Source organism: Rattus norvegicus, chromosome 11 (genome assembly GCF_021556685.1).
Source record: "Rattus norvegicus strain SHRSP/BbbUtx chromosome 11, alternate assembly SHRSP_T2T, whole genome shotgun sequence".
In the NCBI taxonomy this organism is placed as follows: domain Eukaryota; kingdom Metazoa; phylum Chordata; class Mammalia; order Rodentia; family Muridae; genus Rattus; species Rattus norvegicus.
The window spans coordinates 69633849-69661289 of NC_141544.1; the positions used below are offsets into that span (position 1 = coordinate 69633849).

At 38.3% G+C, this 27441-nt stretch overlaps 1 protein-coding gene and 1 pseudogene across 5 annotated transcripts in view; one reads left to right on the plus strand and one right to left on the minus strand.

The window, feature by feature from the left end:
* Positions 1 to 4075: 4075 nt before the first annotated feature.
* The window catches only part of Cd200r1 (CD200 receptor 1), a 34233-nt gene continuing 10867 nt past the window's right edge, over positions 4076 to 27441 (minus strand). The window contains exons 2-7 of one of the 4 annotated variants that reach the window (XM_087576858.1): positions 10376 to 10435; positions 9323 to 9628; positions 8965 to 9219; positions 6876 to 6975; positions 6303 to 6348; positions 4076 to 5502 (exon numbers count right to left, since the gene is read on the minus strand). In XM_087576858.1, coding sequence (XP_087432984.1) covers positions 5362 to 5502; positions 6303 to 6348; positions 6876 to 6975; positions 8965 to 9219; positions 9323 to 9628; positions 10376 to 10435 — 908 coding nt within the window. In that variant the 3' untranslated portion in view covers positions 4076 to 5361. Of the gene's footprint in view, positions 5503 to 6302; positions 6349 to 6875; positions 6976 to 8964; positions 9220 to 9322; positions 9641 to 10375; positions 10436 to 27441 lie in introns of all 4 variants that reach the window. The other 3 variants (NM_023953.2, XM_087576860.1, XM_087576859.1) reach the window with 3 other exon arrangements.
* On the plus strand, positions 11921 to 15385 carry Riox2-ps1 (ribosomal oxygenase 2, pseudogene 1; annotated as a pseudogene). Its single transcript, XR_015633443.1, has one exon. The product of XR_015633443.1 is annotated as a ribosomal oxygenase 2, pseudogene 1 (transcript).

A 27441-nucleotide genomic window follows, 5' to 3' on the forward strand; every position in this document is an offset into this window, starting at 1 on the left:
CGTACACAAACACATGAGTACACCCATACACATGAAAATGTAGAAATTCATAAAAATAAATATCAAGTAATATTCTTCATTGGTCTACCTGAAGCAAATATTTATGGCTTTCATTGTAAATATCCATATAAGTAAAGCATTCAACTAAGTCAAAGATCTCTGCTCCACTCATATTATCAACTAATTGTTGAGTAGTAAAACATAATGTTTGCTTTTGATGTCATTTTGTCTAAAGAGGCAAGAGTATCAACTCCCATAGTTAGAATATAAGTGACCTAGTTTGGGTTATCCAAAATAAACACAGCTTTAGAGTAGAATCTTGGAGGTAGCAGTATTTTGAGATGATTGGAGAGGTGTTTGGTACAAGCTTACACAGAAATCACATTTAACTAAGACTAGGAGAGCAATTCCATGGGGCGGGATGAGAAAAGCACACATGGTAACAGGAGTGGGGGAAAACTAATAAACAGACACTTCATCCAATACACAAAACTAATGGGAGCTGGCTGCTGTTGAAGAGTCTGAGAGACAAGGGTGTTGGTGGGATACTTTGTAAGGATATATGGTTGCATTCTGAAAGATGACTCTTATGAAGACACTAAATGTATAGATGTGGTTGGAGGTCTCTTGCTACTATCTAAGGGAAGGGTAATAAATTAAGACTATTCCTGTTAAGGGCATGAGAGAAGCAAGGACATCTCCAAAGAGAACAGATGTCAGCAGACATTCCAGTTCTGTGATGACATAGGGCCAGTGTCACCAAACAACTTCATGGGAAGGAAGGAGAATATTGGGGACAATGGGGTACAGCAAGGAGAGGGGATAGGCTAGAATCAAACAGAATGAAATAGCCATGACAATCCTACATTGTTTTGCAAACTAATGAAAAATTAAATTTTGGAGAATTTTATAGATGAGTAATATATTTACATTATTGCCCCCCCACTTGCTATCCTCCAATTCCTCCCATGTCTTCTCACTCCTTCTTCATGACCTCTTCTTCATTGATTATTATCGTTACAGCCAAACACAGCCCAAGTCCTTTCAGTGTTGTTTATATGTATGTTTAGAATTGGCAAGTCATGGGTGAATATCCCATCAGAAGACTGCAATAAAATAATTCTCCACTCAAGTATCAATATTAGCTGCTTCAGACTTTCTACTCACTTTTTTCCTCTATTCTGTGTGTTTTGGGATATAGTAATTTAGATATGCTATCTCCTGCTACAAACGGTCTTTCTTTATGGAGTGTAAAGATGAAGATTGGGGACATTTACCAATGGAATGATGTACCTGCTCACATGTTTTCTTTCAGTTTCCTAAATAAGAAGTAACCCTGTCCTTTGTGTTTATCTTACAGTGGCCTCTGAACCCCATGGTTAGCACTGATTCTACTTTGGTTAGGCAAAAGAAGCAATTGATGATATCTTGTTATATAAAGTCAATATGGTATATCCACTTAATTCTCCAGACGATAGATTATCAGTAGGGTCTGACCCCCGCCACGAGATAAACACTTCTTGGGTGCTTTGGTGGTCAGAGTAGCATTGTTTGGTGAAAGGACAATACAGGTGTGCCTTATTTTCCTCTTCAGTTTTGAATTGACTTTCTCATACAAGACAAAATAGAAGTCAGGTTTGACTTCTGGTGTAAGGATAAACAGTTTCTCTAACACTGTTTGTTAGAGAGATTATCCTTTCTCCACTGTGTAAAAAAAGAAAGAAAGAAAATAGGAGAGCTGGACAGAAGGGGAGAAGACAATAAGGAAGGCATGGAGGGAGGGAGGCAGAGAGGGAGGAAGGGAAGAAGGAAATAAAATAGGGAACAGAAAACAACATAAAAAATAGTGAACTAAATTTAGATACCTAAATATATACAAATAAAACTGATTCCTGTAGATTTATCAAGGAAAAAAAAAGAGAAGCTACATGTAGATAATGCCAAAATGAAAAGGAAAACATGGCAACTGCCATCCTAGAGACAAAACTATCATAAGAAAGCCAAGAGTAGTTGTTCACATCTGAGATCTCAGCACATGGTTACCAGGATGACACCCCTGGTCTCTGTAGCCCTGCTACAGCGATCGATAATGATGATAAATAGTAATAATAATAAATTGCAATTAAATAATAAATTGTAATAAATGCAAATAAAATATCATTAGAGGCCACCATGAATATTTTCTAACCAACAAACCAGATAACTGTAAAGAAGTAGAGAGTCTTAGAAACATACTGCCCACAAGAAAGCATTATGAGAAAATAAAAAGTCTGAAGACAACAAGTAACAAGACTAAACCAGTAATAACATAACTCCCAATTGAAAAAGTAAAAGAGTTCAGGACACGATACCTTTGCTGGAAATTTCTAGCACTTAAATAATAACAGGTAGCAAGCCTGCCCCAAATCTAAGGAGTTCTTTTTCCATTTCACTCTGATACCAAAACTAAAGACATCATAAGAAAGAAAAGCTATAAGCCAATGTTCTTGATGCAGACAGATGTCTCCCAAGCTTTTGTTTAAATATGAGTGGCCGCATTCACAACTCTTGAGTTCTGTACATCTGTATTAACAGGGTTATAGAGAAAACACCAGGTCTGTTGCCAGTTCGTGTAGTAATGGGACACTCTTGGTTCATGGCCAGAATGATCTAGAAATGTCTCGATATAGGTACATACTTCCATAGCTGACCCTGCGCAGCTGCAGCCTCTGTTGTTTCCATCTTCACTGACATTGGAACTCACCTTCTTTGTGGACTCGGCTCTCCCATGTGGACTGAACACTGGAGACTCTCCCAGAACATTCCAGGCTCTCAGCAATGGCTTGGACTGCTGAGTCACCCTGTCTCGTGAACGTTTCAGTTATTAGAGTCTCTGCTTCTGGGTAAGAAAAACCATCTAATCCCTTTTCAATATATATTCCTTCTGTTGGCTCTGTTCCGCTAGAAAATCCTGAGTCATGCAAAGAAAAAGCCTAATTTTTACAAATAAACTTTAGGGATTTCAATTATACCTCATATCACTATTTTTAGACATTTGTAAATGAAACTATCTCAGGGTATCAATTAGGGTTTCCACTGCTGTGAAGAGACACCATGACAAAGGCAACTCTTATAAAGACAACATTTCATTGGGGCTGGCTTACAGTTTCAGAGGTTCAGTCTATTATCAACATGAAGGAAAGCATGGCATCATGCAGGCTGACACAGTGCTGGAGGAGCTGAGAGTTGTACATCTTGATCCAAAAGGAGGAGACAGTCTTCTGAAGACAGCCAGGAGGGGACTAGCATCCACAGACTGGGCAGAACCTGAGCATAGGAGCCCTCAAAGCCTACCCCCCACAGTGATGTACTTCCTCTGTGATGGTTTGCATATGCTTGGCCCAGGGAGTGGCATTATTAGAAGGTGTGGCCCTGTTGGAGGAAGTGTGTCACTGTGGGGGTGGGCTTGGAAACCCTTCTCCTAGCTGCCTGAGGTTGCTCAGTCTGTTCCTGGCTTCCTTCGAGTGAAGATGTAGAACTCAGTTCCTCCTGCACCATGCCTGCCTGGACACCGCCATGCTCCAGCCTTGATAATGAACCTCTGAACCTGTAAGCCAGCCCCAATTAAATGGGGCTTTATAAAACTTGCATTGATCACGGTGTCTGTTCACAGCAATAAAACCCTAACTAAGACATCCTCCAACAAAGCCACATCTGATGCTACAAGGCCACACTTCCTAATAGTGCTACTCCCTACGGCCAAGCATTGAAATACATAAATTTATGGGGGCTAAACCTTTTCAATCCACCAGTAATACATATATGCTATAATGCATAACTTTCAAAGTAGTAGAATAGAAAGAAAATATTTTAATAGAAAAAATAATTAATTGCCTTTAATGTCTCAGTTGGGACATGTGAAGAGTGAATTGGTCTTGTCTTAATTTCTATCATTATATCCTAATGAAAATACCTTTGTGAGTATGCTTTCATACATTTGTAATCACAGCCATTGGGAGGCCAGCCTGGGCGCTACAGTGATTGGGGAACTTCCTTAGAAATCAACACCTCATTTCAAAATAACAAAGCAAACAAATTAAGATGAATAAATCCATTTTTAATATCTTTCCTGATATAAAGGGAACAGGTTTATTTTTAACAATTAAAAAATATATGCTAAAAATTATCAATACATGTATTCCTAATATTTCCCTCCAAAAAACTGGAGGGAAAAGTTATATCATCCCATTACCATCCTATTAGCACATAAAGTACTCCAAGTTCTCCCACCTACATATATAGTTCAAAGACAGTTGCTCTCTTATAAGTACATCAGAATAGAATGTTAAAAACACACAATTCATAACATCCATAAAACTGTTGTGCATCAGATGTCAACATTTTTGTAGTAATACAAGGAGTTGAAAATACTGTCTTTACAAATGCTTTCTATCTCTTTTGTGGACATGAAACCCAAAGATATGAATCCAGTTCCATTAAATAATAAAGTTAATATCACAACCTTAAGACACATCACCCAACTGGTTAATTAAAGATGGAAAGTATAAAAGGTGAAAGTGAAGATATTAAAAACATAAGAATAAGAATATGGAGAAAGTCACATTAAACACAATTAGAGAAAATGTAAACTGACACAGTTTGACTAATCTATTGATCATAAAAGCGCATTCCAACTGACAGGACCATTACACTCACAGAAATTATCTCACAGGTGCACTCAAATAATGCGGAGATTCACCACAAGAAACATTCCACATGGTATCATTTAATACCACATACAACACAAAGTCTAAATGCCCATCCAAGGACCATGAATTTTATGTAGCCATTAAAAAGAATGAGGTAGTTTTACATATACAGATATAAAAACATCTCCAATACTCACTTTATTAGCTTTCATAAATCTGGAACGCCAGTGAGTTTTTGACAGAGATGTCTTGATAATCAGATGTGTGCATATATACACATTTGTAAACAAACATATAAAGGCACACACATACCATAATCATGTCGTATACACAGGGATTTTCTTTTTTGGAAGAACTCACATGAAATGCTTTAGTAATGATTGTTCCTTCTGCAGTTATTTCTTGAGGAAACTCAGTTTTCATCATTGTATTGCACAATTTGATATTTTACCATAACAATGTGCTTTCTTTGTAATAATTAAATCAGTTCTTCCTAGAATTAACAGGTAGCAGCAAAGATTCCAAACTTCCAATGATAGAAGAACTTAAAGGCAAATCCATTAGAACATTTGTGCTTTCTAAGAACTTCAGAAGAGCTAATTTCCCTCCATTGGAGAAGTTTAAAGAAAGAAAAGCAGTAATTATGATGTCTCTTGACTTCTTTTCCTTGGTTCTAGATTCCCATGGCTGACAAAGTAAGACAGTCTGTGCCATTGACTTTGCCTTGTGACGCTGGGTGTGCCTCCGTCGTGGTCACAGTATCATAGAGTGGATTGCTCTTCTCTGTGTAGCTAGCATACGGCTGCATTTCATCCTTGGAAAAAGCTCAAACTTAAAATCCATTCAAAAGAGCTAGAAATCACTACCCAAATTACCCATGTTTCTACTGTGTTAGCACCTATTAATAATGCTTATAAGTGTGTCTCTGACTTATATGAGAAAACCAAAGCTTTGTTCTAACCTATCAAAACTATCTGTTGATTATATTTTGTGTGCGATGGTTGACGGGTGAATGTAGACATGTAGAGGGATGAGGTGACGTAAGAAGTATTCGAAAGAGTGAGTCAAAGAGAATAAGAAGATTGTCATCAGAGTCTAAGGAGTGGGCTGCTTTGAGCTTAGATAAGAGAAAAATTATAGTGGTGCTTAAACGGAGAAGTCAATAATTGGACAGTTTCATGGGGAACGGAACATCCACTTGATTTCTCTGGAGATTACAATCCAAATAGGGCAAAGTTGTTAGGATACTGTTTATCAGATGAAAAAGTAGGTTGGAAGATAGATAGATGGATAGACAGATGTTTATATCCACAATTTTCTCCTTTGCAATAGTAATTACAAATCGGTGTATTCCATTCACTTCTGCTAGTTAATTTCTAATTTATTGAGACTTACATATTAATTATCAGAACATTTTGATACTATAAATGTTTATAAGATATATATCATATACTTGATAGATATTTAGCAAAATAAGTATGTCTGACTACTAACTGCAAAATCAGAATTGTTTTGTTCAACAAAAGCATGAATACTAACTCAAATTATACATTTTTCTGCTACATTTAAGACCATGTGGTTTTAAATTTGCAAATATTCATTAATTCATCTTACCTCCTCAATATCTGGAGTAGCTCCCGATTTTGGCAATTTACATTTTCTAAAAAAAAAAAAAATCTGGAGTAACTGCAGGCAACATCATTGTTCAGAATAAACAGTTATAGTATCAAAATGTTTTGATAATTAATGTGTAAGTCTCACTACACCAGAAATGAACTACCAGAAATGAATAAAATACACTGACTTGCAGTTACTATAATAAAGAATTCTGGTTCTTAGGCAAAACAGCAAAATGTTGGGTTAGGAACTTGATACAATAAAATGTATGTGGTGCCATCTCTTTATTATATAAAAAGAAACATTGTGGCTATTTCCTCAAATTAAAGATATTAGCATGTCCTAATTCTCAGCCCTAATTGGCTTAATTCACAGTGCCTACTCATCTGAGCAACTCACTAAACACTCATCATCCAAGGTAATCCCATTCTAACACTTCATGTGTCTCATTTGTTTACAAGAACATTGTTGTTCCTCCCTAATGTAACAGCCATTCAGTCAGTCAGTCAGTCCCACATTTCTCACCCTTTTCTAATCCAATAAAGTTGAAGAAAAAGCATCAGTTATTACCTGCAGCCACTGATTTTCAAAAGACAAATGCATCCTATGATGATCAAAATAATAATAGATGGGATGATGTATTGAATGTATGATCCTAATAATTGGTCACCTGTAATGATAGAAAATTTTATGGTTCAGAGATGGTAAGCCCAGATAATAGTATACTTTTCATTGATAAAATGAAGCAGGAGTTCATGTCTGGTACTGAAACATGCTCCAAACCAGGCATCCAGAAAGATCTTGAGCTTCAGGAGAGAGGGGGTGGGGGTCTTCTACTGTTGCTTTGCTAAATGAACACACTGTCCCGTTGTCTTCTAAACACTTATTTTATACTCATAAATTGATGCTGCTTTCAATCTTGGTCAAAAAGATTTGCGTTGGCTGATGGTTAACGCAGGGACCCATAACTGCTCAAGGTTCTGAGAATAGATGATTGTTGAACGGGATGTTCAGCACTAAACATTGATCTCTATCACCACATCTAGTTTCAGGGAACATGGAGGAAGAGTGGCCAAAACAACGTAAGAGTCAGCGGATAAGAAGAACTGTTGTAAAACCCAATCCTCCAGGCATAAAGTTCCATAGGTGTGGATCTCAAAGAAGCAGGGGCTACAGGTATAAGACATGTACAAGGCTGGACCTGTCAACATTTCACCACTAATTGGGGAATGGATCACAAGTTGTCCTTGTTCAATTACATAATCCCCCATACATACTCATGCAAGCAACCTGAATTAAATACAGTGTCACACACACACACACACACACACACACACACACACACACACACACCAACAATGACAACAACACAACATCCACAACATGCACTTCTCCACATAACATACACATGCACACAAAGAAGTAGAAGAGGACATGTTGAGAAGTTCAATGAAAGGGAATAAGAGAGGATAAAAGAAGAAATACTATCAAATATTTTGACATATATGTGTCAAAATAATAAATTTTAGGGAAAAAACTTTAAAAATGTGTCTCATAACTTTCAGAGAGTAAATAAAGATCTCTCTATATTCAAAAGAGGGAAAGAAAACAAGAGATCTCTTCAGGAAAAGAGAAAATGATGTAGGAAGTTCTTCTGTTGTTCACTGTCTTTGCAAAGTATTAAGACTCATTTCCTCAGAAAAAGAAGGGACTGGTAGAGTACCCAGTAAGTCAGAACATTTTTGATAATTCAGATTTATACAGCTGTGAATGAGAAGCCATGTTGTGCAAAACCTTTATTCCTAACTGCCATTTTGTGTTCTGAGACTCAGTATAAAACTAGGGATGTTCTCATTTTTGTCACTGTATCGTGAGCTTCAAATATATAAATAATTTCCAATAAATATTGGCTTCAGAGACAAGAGGGAATGAGCAGAAAAACCTGGTGCTCACTTTGAATGACGTCAGGAAAATCAGGAAGAACCACCACTCTTGACTGTTTACCCAATAAAAGAGAAAAGTATTGGTGTATTATATCAATAATCTGAGAGTTAAAGTCTACACATCACTGAAGTATGAAAATATTTTATGATGATTCTTAAAAGGGCATTTAGAGAAGTACAGATTAGAATTATTTAGTACTGGCAATTCTTTTCACTTGATACAAAGTTACAAAATACTTCTAAGGCAAATCAGTGGATTTCCTAGCTTTGAAGTAATACTAAATAAGCTGCTCAAATTGTCCTCCCTGTTCTGAGCTATTCAGTATCTACTACTGAAGAATAAGTTAAGTATCAGTTCCCTCTCAAGGAAGGATTGCTTTGCAATCCCACCACTCAGACCATGAAGCCAAAGCCACAAAGAAAACACTTACCTCAGAGGAAGAAAAAGATAGAGAGTAAAAAAGAAAAACACACAGAGAAAAAGAAAGGAAAAAAAGGTAGATAGAACTGTGGATAACTCATCAGGTAAAAGCACATGCCGTCAAGCCTAAGGACCAAATTTCTATCCCATATGGTAGAAGGACATGTCCACTGGCAGCTACATACTTACTATGGCACATGCACAAACACATACATACATACATACATACATACATACATACATACATACATACATTCATACATACTAAAGGCAAAACTTTAAAGAAGGTACTCACCCCCTCTACCCAGTTCTATAGACAGAGACTGGTTACCAGTTGTCAAGTGAGAGACAACACAGAACACGACAGACACGTGGCTCTGCTCCCAGTGGCATGTGCTCCGGACAGTCACGGTGCCATTGCTGTGTGATTCATTCTTAGCGACACAATCCCCATCTGGCGTCCAAGAGATCTGCGCAGCAGGTTTGCCTGCAATCGCCTCACAAACTGCAGTTCTATTTTCCCCTGGAAAGTGGGTTACTTCAGGGGGCACTGTAGAGATGGACAGTCTTGTCACAAATTACAAAGACATTTGTTTCTACCTAATAATGACCTGTAATACTGAAAGAGCAGGCTTCACAACATTGTCACTTACCCAGCACTTGGAGGTCATAGATGTTTTGGAAATTCCCGTCAGGTACTGCTATATCACATGAGTAACGCCCTTCATGCTGGAGGGCCACTGCACTGATCTGAAGGTCAGGAGCGAGGTCAGGTGTGGAGGCCCAGGTGATGCTTCTGTCCGAGCAGTTGCTTTCATGGGTCTCCCTTGTGTCTGCTTTGTAGGATATTATGCAGGAAGGCTGTCCTCTGAGGGTTATTGTCCATGTTATTAATATTACTTTTGTCAGTGAAATAGAAGGGCAGCAGAGCAGAGCCTTTTTACCCATCTGTACAAACACTGTAGTGTTAACTAGAGAGAGAGAGAGAGAGAGAGAGAGAGAGAGAGAGAGAGAGAGAGAGAGAAGAGAAGAGAAGAGAATGAGAAAAGGAAACCTTGTGAGTTAGGTCTATCCACTGTAGCTTATATAAAGTTACACTAGAATACTGCTTGACTAATGATACTTTCCTATCAGAATTAAATACATTATTCAACTTCTAAAGTAAAGGTTCAGGCATGTGGGCTGCACACATCTTGCACCATAAATCCTCACATTGCTTGTATACTGACGTAAAGAGTCCATGAGGGGTACAAGTTTGCTGAGTGGTGATTACGCAACAAAATTATCTGTCACAATCACTTGTGATGAAAGTCAGCAATGCCATCACTTTAACAGAAGCGGACCTTACTGCAAATAAGGTTTGCTTATGATAAGCACTGCATTAATGTCTCCACTGTCCTATTTCAATATCACTTGCCTCTTTGGGGTACTCAAGTCCTCACTAGTCACATCCAAATAAAGGTCACCTAATCAGATGAAGAAAGAAATTCTTCATCACAGACTTGGGAGGGTACTAATGCCATCACAATCTTCCCATCACTCAAAGATGGCAAAGGTTTAAAGGCAAATGTTCAGGGTTCCTCCCACCATAATACTCCATCACCAGACTCTGCTCTTCATCCCAATCTGCCCAGCAGCCAAGGCATTAGTTCCTGTTTCTAAGCAAGATCAGTTCTCCATTCCCACAAGGTAAGCAAGAATATTACCTTCTGTCATAGTTGATGAATTGTTCTGCATTGTTTGATTCTTATCAGGACAACTTGACTCTAGAAAATATTTAAATACAAGTGCTTAAATATTTAAATGATTGTAAGCAGGAATTTAAAGTTTTATCATCACTGGTATGTCGACATCATGAAAATTGCATTTGTAAGATATTAAACAATCATTTCCCATTTATGCATCACCTTATTTTGCCAAAAATTTTGTGAAGTAGACCTGTCTTTCTTCTTCCACCTCCTTGCCAGGTTCAGTGTAGGCATACCACTTAAACTGTGTTCATTAAATTCATTCTTCAGATATCATCCAGTAATTAAAGCCACATGGTCCTAGACTACACACACACACACACACACACACACACACACACACACACATAGTAGATTTGCAGCTTGGTCTTCATGTGGGTCCCTTAACAACTGGAGCAGGGGCTGTCTCTGAATCTGTTGCCAGGTCCTCTAACTGGGCCCCTTGTCTGGCCTTCATGAGAGAGGATGCACCTAGTGCTGTAGTGACTGATGTCAGGGTGTGAGAGGGTGATACCCAGGTGGCTCCTCCTTCTGAGAGGAGAAGGGAAGGAGGTTTGGGGGAGGGACTGCAAGAGGGGGACTGGGATGAGGGGACTGATGTTGGGATGTAAAGTGAATAAATGATTGGGATGTAAATACATAAATTAATTAATTTTAAAACAAGTCATTTGATCCAATAATGGACACTTCCCACAGATGAAGAAGCAGAGCTGTTGTCAAAAAGTGTGGAAACATAATCACACAGAGTTCATCCTCTTGCTTCCTTTCAAGTGCTCTACCTTGTGACTGAACAGAAATGAAGCAGAACAAGGAGGAGAAGAATGGGAGCCCTTTCCTCTTTCCATCCCTTCCTTGAGTTCTGTAGAATCGTTCACAATTATAATGGTCCAAAACCAGGTGTGGTTGCACAGAGGGGAGCCAGGAGAATCATGAATGTCAGAGCAGCTGGCCGTATTGTGAATTTGAAGCCAGTCTGGACTACATACACTGCTTTATAAAACAGAACAAAACAGTCATAAACCAACCTCAAGCTTGGTTTCTGACGCATTGACCTATAAGAGTTCCATGCTTTCCATGCAACAATTAAAGACACAGGAAAGAAAGAGTAGACGTTAGTCAGCCTGAGGTGCCTACACTACTATGCAGTGCTAGTGTGTTTTTGATAGTAAAATGGTCTAATTATAAATGTACATTTCAAACAAAAGCAAAAGAATGCCTATGCTAAATATCAGAGGAGACAACAAAAGTACAGAAAATCTTCAATTAAGAACATTAAAGGACAAGACAACAAAAATCTGTCATTAGCTGGAAAGAGGGTGGAATCAGGAGACATGTTATTAAGCAGAGTAAGCCAGGGACAGTGAGGTAAGTGACCAGGGTATTGCATGTGAAAGCAAAATGAACCCAAGACCTGAAAGAAGTGGGATTATGGTGGACTGGAAAGGGAGTGGACAAGGGAGAGGCTGATGATGGAAGAAGACATTTTTTTCTTTCTTTCCTTAGAATAGAGGGTGCATCATAAACCACAAAGCTACAGCTGCTTGATTTCAATTGAAAGTAGATTCTTTCATAAAATAGATTATAACTGTGGTTCCCCTTCCCCAAGTCCTCCTAGATCCTGCACATATACCCAAATCCACACCCTTTCTTGCTCTCTCTCAAAGAATGCAAACAGTAGACATCTAAAAATAAAAAGTCAAAAATAAGATAATGTAAAAATAAAACTAAGCAAAAAAAAGCCAAACAAAACAGGAAAAAAAATGGAGCTAATTTTTAACAAAGATGCCAAAATTACACAAGGGAGAAAAATAACCTTGTCAACAAAGTGTGCTGTGAAAATTGGACGGCCATATGTGGATGAATGAAAACAGGTCCCTAACTCTTACCTCATACAGGAATCAACTCTAACTGGATCGAAAATATTAATATGAGAACTGAAACTCTGATGCTGTTAGAAGAAAGAGTATAAGAAACACTCAAGATACAATAATAAACAAAGCTTTAGTCACTCAGCAAATAAAGCCAACTATAAACTAAAGAGATTCCATTAAATTAAGAAATCTCTGTATAGCAAAGGAAATAAATTAGAAGAGCCTACAGAATGGGAGAGGTCTCTTTGCTAACAATATTTCTAACAGAGAACTGGTACACAGAATATTTTTAAAATTCAAAAGAAAAAATTAACAAAAAATAGTCAACTGACCCAGTTAACAAAGGAGTTGAAATGAACTGACAATTCTCAAAAAAAAAAAAAAAGAAAGAAAGAAAGAAGGAAAGAAAGAAAGGAAGGGAGAGAGAGAGAGAGAGAGAGAGAGAGAGAGAGAGAGAGAGAGAGAGAGAGAGAATGCAAATGGACAATAAACATAAAAAATGCCCCATCCAAGTACGGACTAGGATGGCCCTTCTTACCTTACAAGATCAGATAAGATCAGGCAAGTGCAGGCTGGTGCAACCATAGAAACAGTCCATAAACATTAACTGCACATAAAGGAATTTGAGAGCCAATAATGCAAACACTCTGAACACCAAACACTGTCTTGCTTTGGCTAAGAATGAGCATCAAGCCAGGTGGTAGTGGCACACTTCCTTAATCCTGAACTTGGAACACAGAGGAACGTGGATCTGAGTTTCAGGCCAGCTTGGTCTACAGAATAAGTTCCAGGGCATCCAAGGCTACACGGAAAAACTCTGTATTTAAAAAATAGAAAATAGGCATGAAGTAAAATGGGCCATATTGTGCCCACTATGTTTGCTGCAGTAGAGCTCCTCAGTATCTTGGTGAAATAAGACCTTTCATAGCAGAATTTAACACCTTTTTGCTATGTTCTTCGGATAGCTAGGGCTAATGTTAATTCTAATAAATACATACATTATCACAGACGAGCAATTTGCCCTAGCATCAACTTCTAACCTGGTCTTCCTTGTTTGACACTTCTGCTTCCCTCCCCGCTCTCCTGTTTTATGCCCAATAACTATTCTTCCAGGATCATAGGTATTTAGTGTTATCTCCAAGTGTAAAAAATGTTCTTAATTATCTGTGAAAGCATTTCCAATATGGTTGTAAGGTGTTGATTGGTTATTACCATGAAACCAGAACAACAAACAGGGATTTTCCTTTATTAAAATTGTAACATGTAGATGCCTAACAATTTAACATTTTGTGAGATAAGTTCTAAGTGTTAATTGCTAGTATCCAATTCTTTAGCAGAAATTACTGGCAAAATAAAAGGATCATTAAATTTTTAATTAATAACTATTCCCTCTCCACAAGACTGTAAGGTCCTGGAAATTAAACAGCTCTATCAAAACTACAATGTAAAATTTCAGACCAATGATGAAAGCATGTTTTTGGTGTCATACCTTTTGCAGTTCAAAAGCATGGTGTTGGACAAGAGTGAGTACTGTGAGGACAAGAGAATGGGAAAGCTTCTGGATCGGAAATGAGATGTGAGTTGGGACTTAGGAGTCTTAGAAAGTGGAACTTCTAAGAAAAGAGAATTGCAAAGATAAATAATTATTTTAGAAGAGAGCATGACACTGGAGCCCAGTCAACTTACAGATGGGTCATGCCTGGTTTGCATTTCCTCCCTACTTGTGAACAATGCCAAAGAGAGTGAAGCCCACAGAGGATGACGAAGAAGAGTCTGTTCCTTGCAAGCAGGTGAAGGAGGAGCTACCCAATATGCTTTCTGTATTAAACTGTGACAGCCCCAGTAGCTTCTTTGCAACTTTAATAGCACCCATCAAAGTAGAGACATTTTTCAAGGAATTCTGGGAACAAAAGCCCCTTCTCATTCAGAGGGATGACCCTTCGCTGGCTGTACATTACCAGTCTCTGTTCAGCCTCTCAGATCTGAGGAGTCTCTGTAACCAAGGGCTGTACTATGAAGAGATGTCAGTGTCTGCCGGTGCATCGGTGGGAAGAAGAGGTTTTAAATAAGGATAGAAAAGCACAGTTTCTTCAGCTGAGAAAATATTTTGATCAGAAGAGGGCAACAGTTCAGTTTCATAAATCACAGAGATTTAAGGATGAGCTCTGGAGAATCCAAGAAAAGCTGGAATGTTACTTTGGCTCCTTAGTAGGCTCAAATGTGTACACGACTCCTGCAGTATCTCAGGGACTTCCTCCACATTACGATGTTGAAGTTTTTATCCTACAGCCGAAGGGAAAGAAACATGGGTGCTCCCCAACTGTGCCCCTGTTACATGAGTACAGTGTGGAGCCTGAGGACCAACCAGATTGGCACACCAACACATGTGAAGCCTGGTGATCAGTTGTACTTCCCCAGAGGGACCATTCATCAAACAGAAACTCCTTCAGGCCTGGCCCACTCTATTCGCCTCTTAGTACCAACCAGAACAATTCATGGGGAGATTGCCTTTTGGATTCCATTTCGGGGCTTGTATTTGACATTGCAAAGGAAGATGTAGCATTAAGGACTGGAATGTCCAAGTGGATGCTCATGAATGTGGAAACCCCAGCTGACGTAACAAGGAAGTTGAGTGGCTTTCTGAGAACTCTTGCAGACCAGCTCCAGGGCAGAAAAGAACTGCAATCATCAGACATAAAGAAAGACCTCGTCATCACAGACTCCCCCCTTTCTGTGTGGGAAATGGAACAGAGACGATGGACCCGGGTGAAAAGTTGCCAAGGCTGAACAGCATAGTAAGACTGCAGCTTAAAGACCACATTGTCCTCACAGTAGGGCCAGCTCAGAATCAATCTGATGAAGCTCAACAAAAGATGGTGTACATCTACCATTCTCTAAAGAATGTGAGATGCACATGATGGGAAAAGAGGTGGAAACAGAGATTTAAGGACTTCACTTTCCTTTATCCTATGCAGATGCTCTGAAGCAAATCTGGTGCGGGTCAATTCATGTGAAGGACCTGAAACTTGGTACAGGTGAAGAAAAGGAGAACCTGGCAGTGTCTCTCTAGACAGAGTGTCAGGTCCACGTGCTCTAGTGCCTTATGCAGAGAACTGTTGTACTTTCAGTGAGGGGGACTTAGTCCCTAGGGCACTTGGTGTTCTGATTAGTGCTCTGGGTGGAGCTGTGGTTGGTTACAGAGAAGAGCAGGAGAAGAAGCTGGTTCATGTCCTCATGGACACAAGAGGGAAAACAGAAAATTATTAGGCATCCAAGTCTGTGATAAAACGATACTTCGGACAAGTTTATTTAATCCAGTGTTGTAGAAAAGGCACAACTCCGGTACATATGTCATATAGAATTATGTCATTAACCTGGCTTCTTTGTCTTGGTTCTTTGGAAAAAATAACTCCTTTAAAGAGCATCCTTGACTCCAAAAATATTTTTTAACAATTAGAACTTAGGAATAAAATTGGGTTTTTTAAACAATTATAAAAACAAAAGATAGCATGAAACAAATGGGTATTTTAAAGAGCCACGGATAGTCAGTGTTGGCAAAAACAGATGGGTAGCTGGAATCAGAGCTGAGAATGGACAGCTTTAATTCTAAGTGTAAATGGGCACAGTTGGGTAGGGAGGTAGGTTTAAGATAATCCTAAAACCTCAAGGATCCAGTACAATACTCCCTTGCCATGTTGTGAGGGCCAAGAGAATATTTCTTCTTCCACATGTTTATTATGTAGAACAGTGGCTTGCAAACTAGATATATGACTGCCTGAAATAGACCTAAAGACATTTATGTATTAATTAACATTTTAAGGGGTTGGGGATTTAGCTCAGTGGTAGAGCGCTTGCCTAGGAAGCGCAAGGCCCTGGGTTCGGTCCTCAGCTCCGGAAAAAAAAAAAAAGAACCAAAAAAAAAAAACATTTTAATGACCCCTTTTATTTTGCCAATAATCTCTGCTAAAAAAATGGACACTAAGAATTAACACAGTTTTATAGCAAGATGGTCTGAAAGCATGATCAAGTTTATAAGGAAAATAAACAATGTTTCTTAGTCACAAGGGAAGATACTTAACATTCACATAAAAAATGCGAATTAGGAGTATATTGACATACTGTTTCTGATCTCTGAGACAGGCAAAATATAATCATTTGAGAACATATCCTGTTGGGGAGGTGAATGAAATTTCACAACTTTAAGAGTAGGAAATTTAACATTATGCAGCAAAGTTACTCATGCATCCTTCTCTTGACTTGTAAATCCTTCTTCTGGGGATCTATCCCAAAGATACATAAATAATAGTAAGAAAAAATATTTGTACAAGCCTGTTCCTAGCAATATTGTATACAATAGCAAGTCTTTAGAAACCCAAATATCCATCCATGGGAGATTAGTCAACAGTTTGGTACATCCCTAAATTGAGGTACAACGAAAACCTTTTCAAATAGTGAGGAATGGTTCTGTATATTTCTATTAAGTAAACAATATATTATTTAATAGAAAAATATGGTATGTAAAAGAACGTCTAACATTCTACTATAATCTACCATACGATGAAAGGAATAGTAGGTATGTATATCTTCTGTCTTCTTTTCTTGCTTAGAATTTCAAGAATGAGAAGATAACAATGAGAGCAGAAGTAGAAATCAGTATTTATGAATAACTTATTTTTCGTAGGTCTGATTGTAAAAAAAAATAACCATTTTACACAATCATAAAACATTTAAATGATTCTTAAATTATTTATAAACCTAAAACCACAAGTTAAATGGAATAAATCTAAGTGTGCCTGACGGTTACTGAATAAGCACATGTACAGGAACCCTTCCAAACAACTTTAAAAATCAGATTTGACCTTGTGCCTCCTGCAGAATTTAGTAACTTGATGACAATAACTTCAAAATCAGAATAATTGAAAATTATAGTGATGACAGTGCTTGATTCTGGTTGTAAACTGTGAGTATATTTGCTATGAGATAAATCAAACAAGCTATTTAGAAAGACTGAGAGTAGATGGTGACAACCAGAGTCTAGAAGGAGAAGAGAAAAGATCTTTTCAGTAGGTACCATGTTGCAAATAGTGAGTCTCTAGAACACCACAGTGCTCTAGGATGACAATAGAAACATAGTGTAACTGAGTATCTAAAAATTGTTGGAAGAAAGGATTTGAATGCATTCATCATATGGAAAGTATATAATTTACTGTAATATATAATATATATTTATAAAATATTTAATATATTATATATTTATAAAATATATAATATAATATATTTGATCCAATTAATTAAAATGGATAGCCAAATTATACCTGAGTCAAAACATCATATTTTATCTCAAAATGTGTATAGTACTCCTTCATCCAAAAATAAAAACTCTCAAGTTAAAAATAAAAATCTAAGTATTTAGGTCAATACCATGCATTTCTTTAGTAAGACAGACAAAGAGCTGGTGATGAAGCTCAGTGGTAGAGTACTGGCTTAACATGCAGAACTAGGGATCAGTCTTTGGTACAACCTAAAGAGAGTCAGAGGGGTGTTGTGTTTTGTCAAATACTTTTTCTGCATCTAAGGAGGTGATCATGTGATTTTTTTCTTTGAGTTTGTTAATATAGTGCATTACATTAATGGATTTTTTATATATTAAACCAACCTTGCATCCCTGGGATGAATGCAGCCTACTTGATCATGGTGAATGATGGTTTCTGATGTGAGAACGTAATAAAAGCAATTTACTGCAAACCAACAACCAATATCAAATTAAATGGAGAGATACTTGAAGCAATCCCACTAAAATTGGGGACAAGGATGCCCACTCTCCCCATATCTATTCAATATAGTACTCAAAGAGCTAGCTAGAACAATAAGATAACAAAAAGAGATTAAGAGGATAAAATTGGCAAAGAAGAAATAAAGGTATCATTATTTGCGGATGACATGAGAGTATATATAAGCGATCCCAAAAATTCTACCAGAGAACTTCTGCAGCTGATAAACAACTTCAGCAAAGTAGCTGGATATAAAATTGATTCAAATAAATCAGTAGCTTTCCTTTATACAAATGATAAACAGACTGAAAAGAAATTAGAGAAACAACCCCCCTCACAATAGTCACAAATAATATAAAATATCTTGGGGTAACTCTAACCAAACAAGTAAAAGACATGAACAACAATAACTTCAAGTCTCTTAAAAAAGAAGTAGAAGAAGATCTCAGAAAATGGAGAAATCTCCCAGGCTCATGGATTGGCAGGATTAACATAATCAAAATGGCCATCCTACAAAAGGCAATCTACAGATTCACTGCAATCCCCATCAAAATCCCAACACAATTCTTCAAAGACATTGAAAAAGCAATTCTCAAATTCATCCAGAAAAGAAAAAAGAAAAAAAAGAAAACAGAATAATGAAAACAATTCTTAATAATAAAAGAATGGCTGGGGGAATCACCATCCCTGACCTCAAGCTCTACTACAGAGCAATAGTAATAAAATCTGCATGGGATTGGTACAGACACAGACAGGTTGATCAATGGAATTGATGACCCCGAAGTAAAACCACGCACTTACACACACCTGATCTTTGACAAAGAAGCCAAACATTTTTTTCTTTGACAAAGAAAAAAAAGAAAGCATCTTCAATAAATGGTGCTGGTCTAACTGGCTGTCTGTATGTAAAAAAATGAAAATAGACCCATATTTGTCACCTTGCACAAAGCTCAAGTCCAAGTGTATAAAGGACCTCAACATAAAACCATATACAATGAATCTAATAGAAGAGAAATTAGGAAAGAGCCTTGAACTCATTGACACAGAGAGAAAGTTCCTAAGCAGAACTCCAATGGCTTATGCTCTAAGATCAGGAATTGATAAATGAGACCCTGTGAAACTGAAAAACTTCTGTAAGGCAAAGGACAGTCAATAGGACAAAACGGCATCCTACAGATTGGGAAAAAAAACTTCACTAACCCACAACTGATAGAGGGCTAATATCCAAAATATATAAAGAACTCAAGAAGCTTTTCACCAAAAAACTAAGCAACCCAATCAAAAAATGGGTTATAGAAGCAAACTGAGAATTCACAACAAAGGAATCTCGAATGGTGAGAAGCACCTAAAGAAATGTTCAAAGTCCTTAGTGATCAGAGAAATACAAATCAAAACAACCCTGAGATTCAACCTCACACCAATCAGAATGGCTAAGATCAAAACCTCAGGTGACAAAATATGTTGTTGAGGATGTGGAGAAAGAGGAACATTCCTCCATTGCTGGTGGGATTGCAAACCAGTACAACCTCTCTGGAAATCAATTTGGAAGTTCCTCAGAAAATTGGAAATAGACTTACCTAAAGACCCAGCAATATCACTCTTGGGAATATACCCCAAAGATGCCCCACCATGCCAAAGGGGCACATGTTCCACTATGCTCATATTGACCTTGTTTATGATAGCCAGAAACTGGAAACAACCCAGATGTCCCATGACAGAAGAATGGACACAGAAAATGTGGTTCATTTACACAATGGAATACTACTCAGTTATTGAGAATGAGGACACCCTGAGTTTTGCAGGCAAATGGATGAAACTAGAAAATATCATCCTAAGGGAGGTAACTCATACCCCAAAGGATATCCATGGTATGTTTTCACTAATAAGTGGATATTAGCCAAAAATAAAAAGTACAGGATACTCAAGATACAGTCCACAGAACTCAAAAAGGTCAACAAGTTGAAGGTCCCAAGTGAGGATGTCTCAGTCCCCCTTGGGAGGGAGAAAAAAGCAACCACAAAGGGGTGGAGGGAGGGAAGGACAGGGGATGGAAGGGGAATGGAGTTGGGGAGAGGGGAACTTGATCTGGTATTGTTTGGGGGAAAAGGACCAGCAGAAAGAATGGAAACAGGCAACCTCAGGAGGAAGGAGGTTGGGGGGATCCTCCAGAATATACCAGAGACCTCGAAGGTGAGAAAGTCTTAGGACTCAAAGGGACCTAGATGAAATGCCCTACAGTGGGGAGAGGGAACTTGTGGATTCCATCTCCAGCAGAAAGACAGGGCATCAAATGAGGGATGGGGTTGCTATCCCTCAGTCAAAACTCTGACCCCTAATTGTTCCTGTCTGAAAGAACTGCAGGGATGGAAATGGAGAGGGGCCTGAGGAAAAGAAGGTCCAGTGACAGGCCCAAAGTGGGATCCAGCTCAAGGGGAGGCCTCAACACCTGACACCATTACTGAGGCTATGGGGCGCTCACAAAAAGGGACCAATAATGACTGCCCTCCCAAAGACCCAACAAGCAACTGAAGGAGTCAGATGCAGATATTTGCACCCAACCAATGAACAGAAGTTGCTGACCCCTGTGGTTGAATTAGGGGAAAGCTGGAGGAAGCTGAGGAGGAGAGCAACCCTGTAGAAGGACCAGCAGTCTCAATTAACCTGGACCCCCGAGATCTCTCAGAGTGGACCACCAACTAGGCAGCATACACCAGGTTATATGAGGCCCCCAACACATATACAGCAGAGGACTGGGTTCAGTCAGAGAAGATGCACCTCATGAGACTGAAGGCCCCGAGGAGTTTAGAGGTCTGGTGGGGTGGGTGGAGTGGGTGATGTGGGTGGGGTGGGGTGGGAACATCCTTCTGGAGACGGGGTGGAGAGGAGGTATGGGATATGGAACAGTCAGAGGGTGAACCAGGAGAATAAAATCTGGAGTGTATTAATTAATTTTTTAAAAAGAGCTAGATTCAGATATGAAATGAGTAAGCTTCAGTAACAATCCTAAATTCTATGTTTGGATAAAATATCACTGTCAACTCACGATGTGTTTCACTGCTCATATTTTCTACCTGCTGCCCAGTGTTGAGATCAGACATGAGATCAGACATGAGATCAGACATCTTTTGGCAACAAAGAGAGCAAGGCAGCACTGAACTAAGAGTTATTTTTTAGATCTAGATCACATTCAAGTGCACACAAAAAAAAAGTTTTAAAGCTTCAAATCATACAGGATGGCCTCTAATCAGAATATAACTAAATTGAAAATGAGTGAAAATGAGATATTTAGGAAAGCATCGCATATTTAGGAAGATACTGTACACTGTGATGCATGACTCTGGTTAAAAAAGAAATCCCTAATGAAATTAGAGGCTGTTTTGACCAGATGAAGCAGAAATACAAGAAAATGTGGGATGAGCAACTAATTCAGTACCCACAAGGAAATTAAAACATTAAATACTAGGGGTTTTTCATCTTAAAATTCACCCGAAGGACCTGAAAACAAAATCATCATCATCATCATCATCATCATCATCATCATCATCATCATCACCACCACCACCACCACCATCATCAACATCATCAACAACAAGAACCACCACCACCTTTGGTCAGAAATCAGTAAAACAAGATGAAAACTATACGAAATATTAAGAAAATAAAAAGAAATCCCAGTGTGGGAGGGAAGGAACACGGAAGTCCCCACACCTAGCTGAGGCTAACAGTGGACAGCTTCTGGGGGAGGGACACAGTGTGCTTCCTTTAGGGTGCAGTGCCCAGATAGGTTGACGATGCTCCAATGGACGACCCTACACCCATGTGCATGTGGGCAGTACTAATTAGAGTCAATGGTTTTGGGTTTGGGTTTTGGTTTTTAAGAGAACATGGATAGAGGGATCCTGGAGGACTCAGGGACGGGTTAAATATGATAAAATACACTATATATTGTCAAAAGGTAAGTTCTATACCCTATAAGTTCTCAAAATAAGTAAATATGTTCAATATTTTAAAATAAATAAATGTATAAACTATATTGTGGAATGCTATTCAATACCAAAAAGAAAAACAATCAACATTGATGATCAACAAAATGATTCTGCTAAATGAGACAAGACAGATGAGATACAATATACAAAACACATGTATCTTTAATTAAAATTTGAGTCAGCATAAAAAATAGGTGTCATTAAAGCATTCTCATACATATGTGTCATTAGACCTTTCTCTGCTCCGCTCTACTGCCTCGGTCTATTCTAGGCCTCTCCAAATAGACTCCCTTCTGCTTTCCTGTCAAATATACATACATGTACATATACATATACATGTACGCACATACACACATAGACATGTTTAAATATAGATGCTATATGAATGAACTTGTGATTTTGCTTTTATTTTCCCAATAACTCGGTTTGACATTCCACCTTCAGATTTCTTCCTTTGGTCCTCTTTTTCCACACATGTATGCATATACCTAAATACCTAGATTCTGCATGAGAAAGAAGCCCGAGATGTTTATCTTCCACAGTCTAACATGTTTCATTTAACATGATACCAAGCTGCATGTGCTTTATGGCATGTGATGTAATTTCATTCATCTTCCTTCCTTTCTTTATCTGTTCTTCCATGTGCAGGCTGTGGTGGATCGGGTAACAGTAAACACAGATGTGCAAGCATCTGTGTGGTATACTGACTTAGATTCCTGCAGGACAAGCCCCGGGAATGGTGTAGCTAGATAGATTGAGTCCTATCCTGGGACTCAAATGGAGGAAGAAGAAAACTAAGTCTTTATGAGTCGACCTCTGACCTCCACCTGCACACCTGCTACACACACACACACACACACACACACATGCACACACACATACACACACATGCACACACATACACACACATGTGCACACACACACACTTACGCTCACGTGTGCAAACAAGAATAAATATAGATTTAAAAAAATTAGGAGCTGAAGATATAGCTCACAATTTAAGAGTCCTTCTTACTCTTCCAGACAACTTAAGTTCAGGGCCCAGGATATACCCACATCAGTTACAGGGGAGCCAATGTTCTCTTCTGGCCTCCACAGGGACTTTAACTCACAGAGCATACAAACACACAGAAACAAAAATAAAAATTATTCTAAACTATTTTTGTTCTCCTTCATTTTGTTTCTGAGGAAAAATTTTTGTCTATGGAGCCCTGGCTGTCCTGGAACTCACTATGTAGGCCAGCCCGGCCTCGAACTCACAGAGATCCACCTGGCTTGACCTCCACAGTTCTAGGATTAAAGGAATGCACTACTACACATTCTGGGAAGACTCCACCTCAACCTGGACAGAATGACCACCATCAAGAAAATAAATGACAATAAATGTTTCAAAGCTATAAGGAAAGAGGTGCCATTACCTGTTCTTGATAAATAAATTCTAGGGCAGCCACTGTGCAAATCAGTGTGGAAGGGTCTTGAGAAGCTGAAAATGGATCTACCACATGAGCCAGCTACATCGCTCCTGAACATATACACAAAGGACCCTGTACATGGTGCTTGTCGCTACCCTCTTGACCATAGCAAGGGACTGGAATCAGCCTGGAGGGATAGCTATTTGAAATGTAGTGTATACACATATAAGACTTTGCTCAGAATAAAGTGGAAGGATAAGATTGGTGAAGGCAGAAGAGTGAGGAGCAGGGGTTATTAAACCGAAATGGAATATGTATTTTTAAAAAATCCCACCTGGGAACTTGGTGGTCTATAAGCTAATTTAAGAATAAAACATTGTTTCAAAAAATAGAAAAGATAAGAAAAGAAACACCTACGTTTTAACAAATGTACTATCACCATATACAGCTACACAAACAAGCACAAGACAAAGACCTTGGCGATGAACAAAAGAAGTGTCTAAATTTCGGAGGGAAGAAAACTTTTCCACTTAAGTCAAAGTCGTCAAAGGAGAATGCCTTTTGTTTTTACTGTTAGCGAAACTTCTTAGTAACTCTGAGCAGCAGAAGTTTCCTTTCCCAAATCATCTTTGTCATTTGCCTGAGCAAGCAGATGCAGCCCACACACCGGACACACTGCTAAGGCATGACTGTGCAAACCGGGAGTTGGAGAGAGGTTTCCTCAGTGACAGGAAAAGGCCGCCAGAAACAGCTCATGACTTCCTTGTAAGATTAAACAATTTTCATCCATTGCAAAATGTTGCAATTTTTTTAGTGCAAGCACAAAAAAAAAAAAAAAAAAAAAAAAAAAAAAAAAAAAAAAAAACCTGAAGGAAGGCATTTCTGAAACCTCCCGGCTAACAGCCCTGGTTGGGAGCCATGGTCAGCTCAGACAGAGCACAGAGTACGCCATACATAAGCAGCTGTTAACAGTCATTTATTATTCCGAGTGCATAAAAATAAGAAACAGGGGTTGGGGATTTAGCTCTGTGGTAGAGCGCTTGCCTAGCAAGTGCAAGGCCCTGGGTTCGGCCCTCAGCTATGAAAAAAAAAAAAAAAGACAAAATAACGAAAATAAGAAACAAAAAAGTAAGATTTCCTTCCTTTTCATTCCTTACCAAGTCTTTTAGAGGAATGTAAACTTCTGGTTAAAGATCTAATAAATGGCCAGGCATGGTGGCACACACCTTTAATTTCAGCACTATGGTAGATCCCTGAGTTCAAGGTCAGCCTGATCTACAAAGTGACTTCCAGGACACTTTGATGCACAGAAACACTATCTTGAAAAACAAAACAACAGCAGAAATTTAATAAACAAACTTTATAATAAAACTTTTAAATCAACCTAAACTAGTTTTTTTTACAAAAAAGCATCTACAAATTCATAACTGTATCACTGTAAAATAATAATAAATTCAGAACCTGTCATCTTCATTTGTAATTTAACACAAAATATATCCATCGGAATTAGTGGAAATGTCTAAGGAAAACCAAGTTAAAGGATTTCTGTGTTTGCGAATTAATTTTAAGGTCTGTAACTGTTTTCTTTCCACCCTTCAAAGCTAATCTAATACACTCCGAGCTGAGCTTTTGGGGGGTGAAGCAGGAAGTTATGTCTAAAGGCTAAAGAATCTGAGAGATGGGAGTTTTGTGTCTTCCTTTGAATGTTTTATATAATTAGATGAATTGTGGCGTACTGCTTTCCCTTCTGAAAATATAGGATGTCGTCGTTTACTTTACGAAGGAGTAGGAAGTATAATACAAAAGCACATTGCAACCTGAGGTAGTAAATCCATTGTAATCACAGACACACGTCTCTTGAAGAATCAAGGTTTCATTTTCTTTTACTTATTCACTTATTTTGAGCTCATCTTTGTAATGTTAGCTGCCCTGGAGCTTGCTCCATAGACCAGACTCACATAGACCCACTTCCCTCTGTCTCCCGAGAACTGGGGTTAGAAGTGTTTGCCAGTACACCAGGCTCAAGGTTTTATTTTAAATGAATGCAACTTTATGATGCCCTCTTCATCATCAAAGATCCAGAAATTCGGATTGCCTTGGCAGACACCTTTATTCAGCTATACTAAGACCTTTATTAAGCTCTGCTGCAGAGTGACTTTGGCTTTCGTGGTCACTGTGGTGTGGAGACCTGCTGGCCCAAGTAAAGGCTGAGGTGGCAACTTTAATTGTGACGTAGTGAGTACTTTGCTACATTAATAAGTTACGTGTTACAGCTGTGGGTTAGAAAAGTGTCCTTCTTCTGAGATATTTTTGAATAATCAGTGGAATGAGATGAAAACTCACTGAATTGTGGGATTAAATTGCCAATTTTCCAGAGGTTCTCAGACTAAGATTATCATCATCCAAATGACTTCACGGCATTCTACTCTGATACAATGGCTTTCACACTCTGATAGGAAAGTGATGGAAGTCTGTAATAGCTAGCCAGAAGATCCAACACACACACACACACACACACACACACACACACACACACACACACACACACACACAGAGCATTCATAAATATACACATGCACATAAACCACATACATGCAAAAAACATGGATTTTCCTCACCACTCATATGAAAATTAAACATGAAGAACAAAAATAGCAACAAAAAAAGGGGGGGTGAGAGAAAGGGGGAAGATTTTGGTTTTTGACTCTCAACCAGCATATATGATGAGTAGAATCTTACTTTGCTAGGCTTAAGGGACTTCCTGGGATGCAGGAATTTTAGTTCTCAATCCAGAAGAAGAAAAAGACTCCCCTGTAAACTGAGATGCCTCATCTGCACTGAGCAATTGAAAACCATTATAAATAGAATGTTCAATACTCCTGTTAGCACAACACACAACAAACTAAAAGATATTATATTATTCAGTCGTGTGTGTGTGTGTGTGTACATATATATATATGTGTGTGTATACATATACAGCTGTGCATATATGTGATGATGAAAAAACAATTAAAGAAACAATACTTGTGCAAAGTGAATGATTTCCTCAGGAGAATATGCTGCTGTCACAACAGAGTTTCGGGGAGACTCATAATAGTCTACTTTTTAATTTACTTAGGTCCCTAATATATAAATATCCCTTTGTGTTCACAGATGCCGTGTATTATACAACATAGTATACATTAACATGGGAGAAACTTTAAATAATTGCACGTGAATGAAAAAGTACAAATTAGTTTGTTATATTTTTAATATTCTTTGCCTAACTGGCACAACTGACCTGGGATTTGTTTCCTAGTCTTAGACTTTATGGAATTATCTTTCCTTAGTAGAAATACTGATTTAGTGGCAGACACTTATCTAGGTGTTAAATAACAAGGCTTTGAATAAAGTCCAAAATTTCAGCGAAAACAGAGGAAAGAAGATATCAAAATCTGAGTCGTAAGATCAAACAATAAATTAACTTTTCATGTATTACCCCTGTAATCTCACGCATGTTTCTCAGAACCTCAGTTGTTTAATTACACATGTGAGAGCCGAGAATCTAACGTTATTAGTGGCACTTAAGCTTTGGTAGGCAAGGGTGATTAGTTACATTGTTAGTGAATGTAATTTTAAAAACATAACTAGCCACATGGAAAAAAAATAAAATCAGGTTCCTACCTCACTCCTCAGACGAAGGAAAGAAATATTTAAATGTAATGTTTTAAAGCCTTGAAGGAAAATATGAGTAGTTTGTGGTTTTTAATCTTAAACAGACTGCTGATGGCTAGGACACTCTGTTGCTAGAGCCACGAGGCTTCCTGGGGTGCCAGAGTTTAAGTACTGAAACCAGGAAGAAAGTTCCAGGAAAAATGGGACAGTTGACTTTAAGCAGAAACTTTTCTAACCCCCACAGAAAGCTGAAACCATAAATAAAAATACGGAAATATTTAACTCAAGAACGTATACCCTTTGTATGGTCCCCAAAAAAATTATCATTAA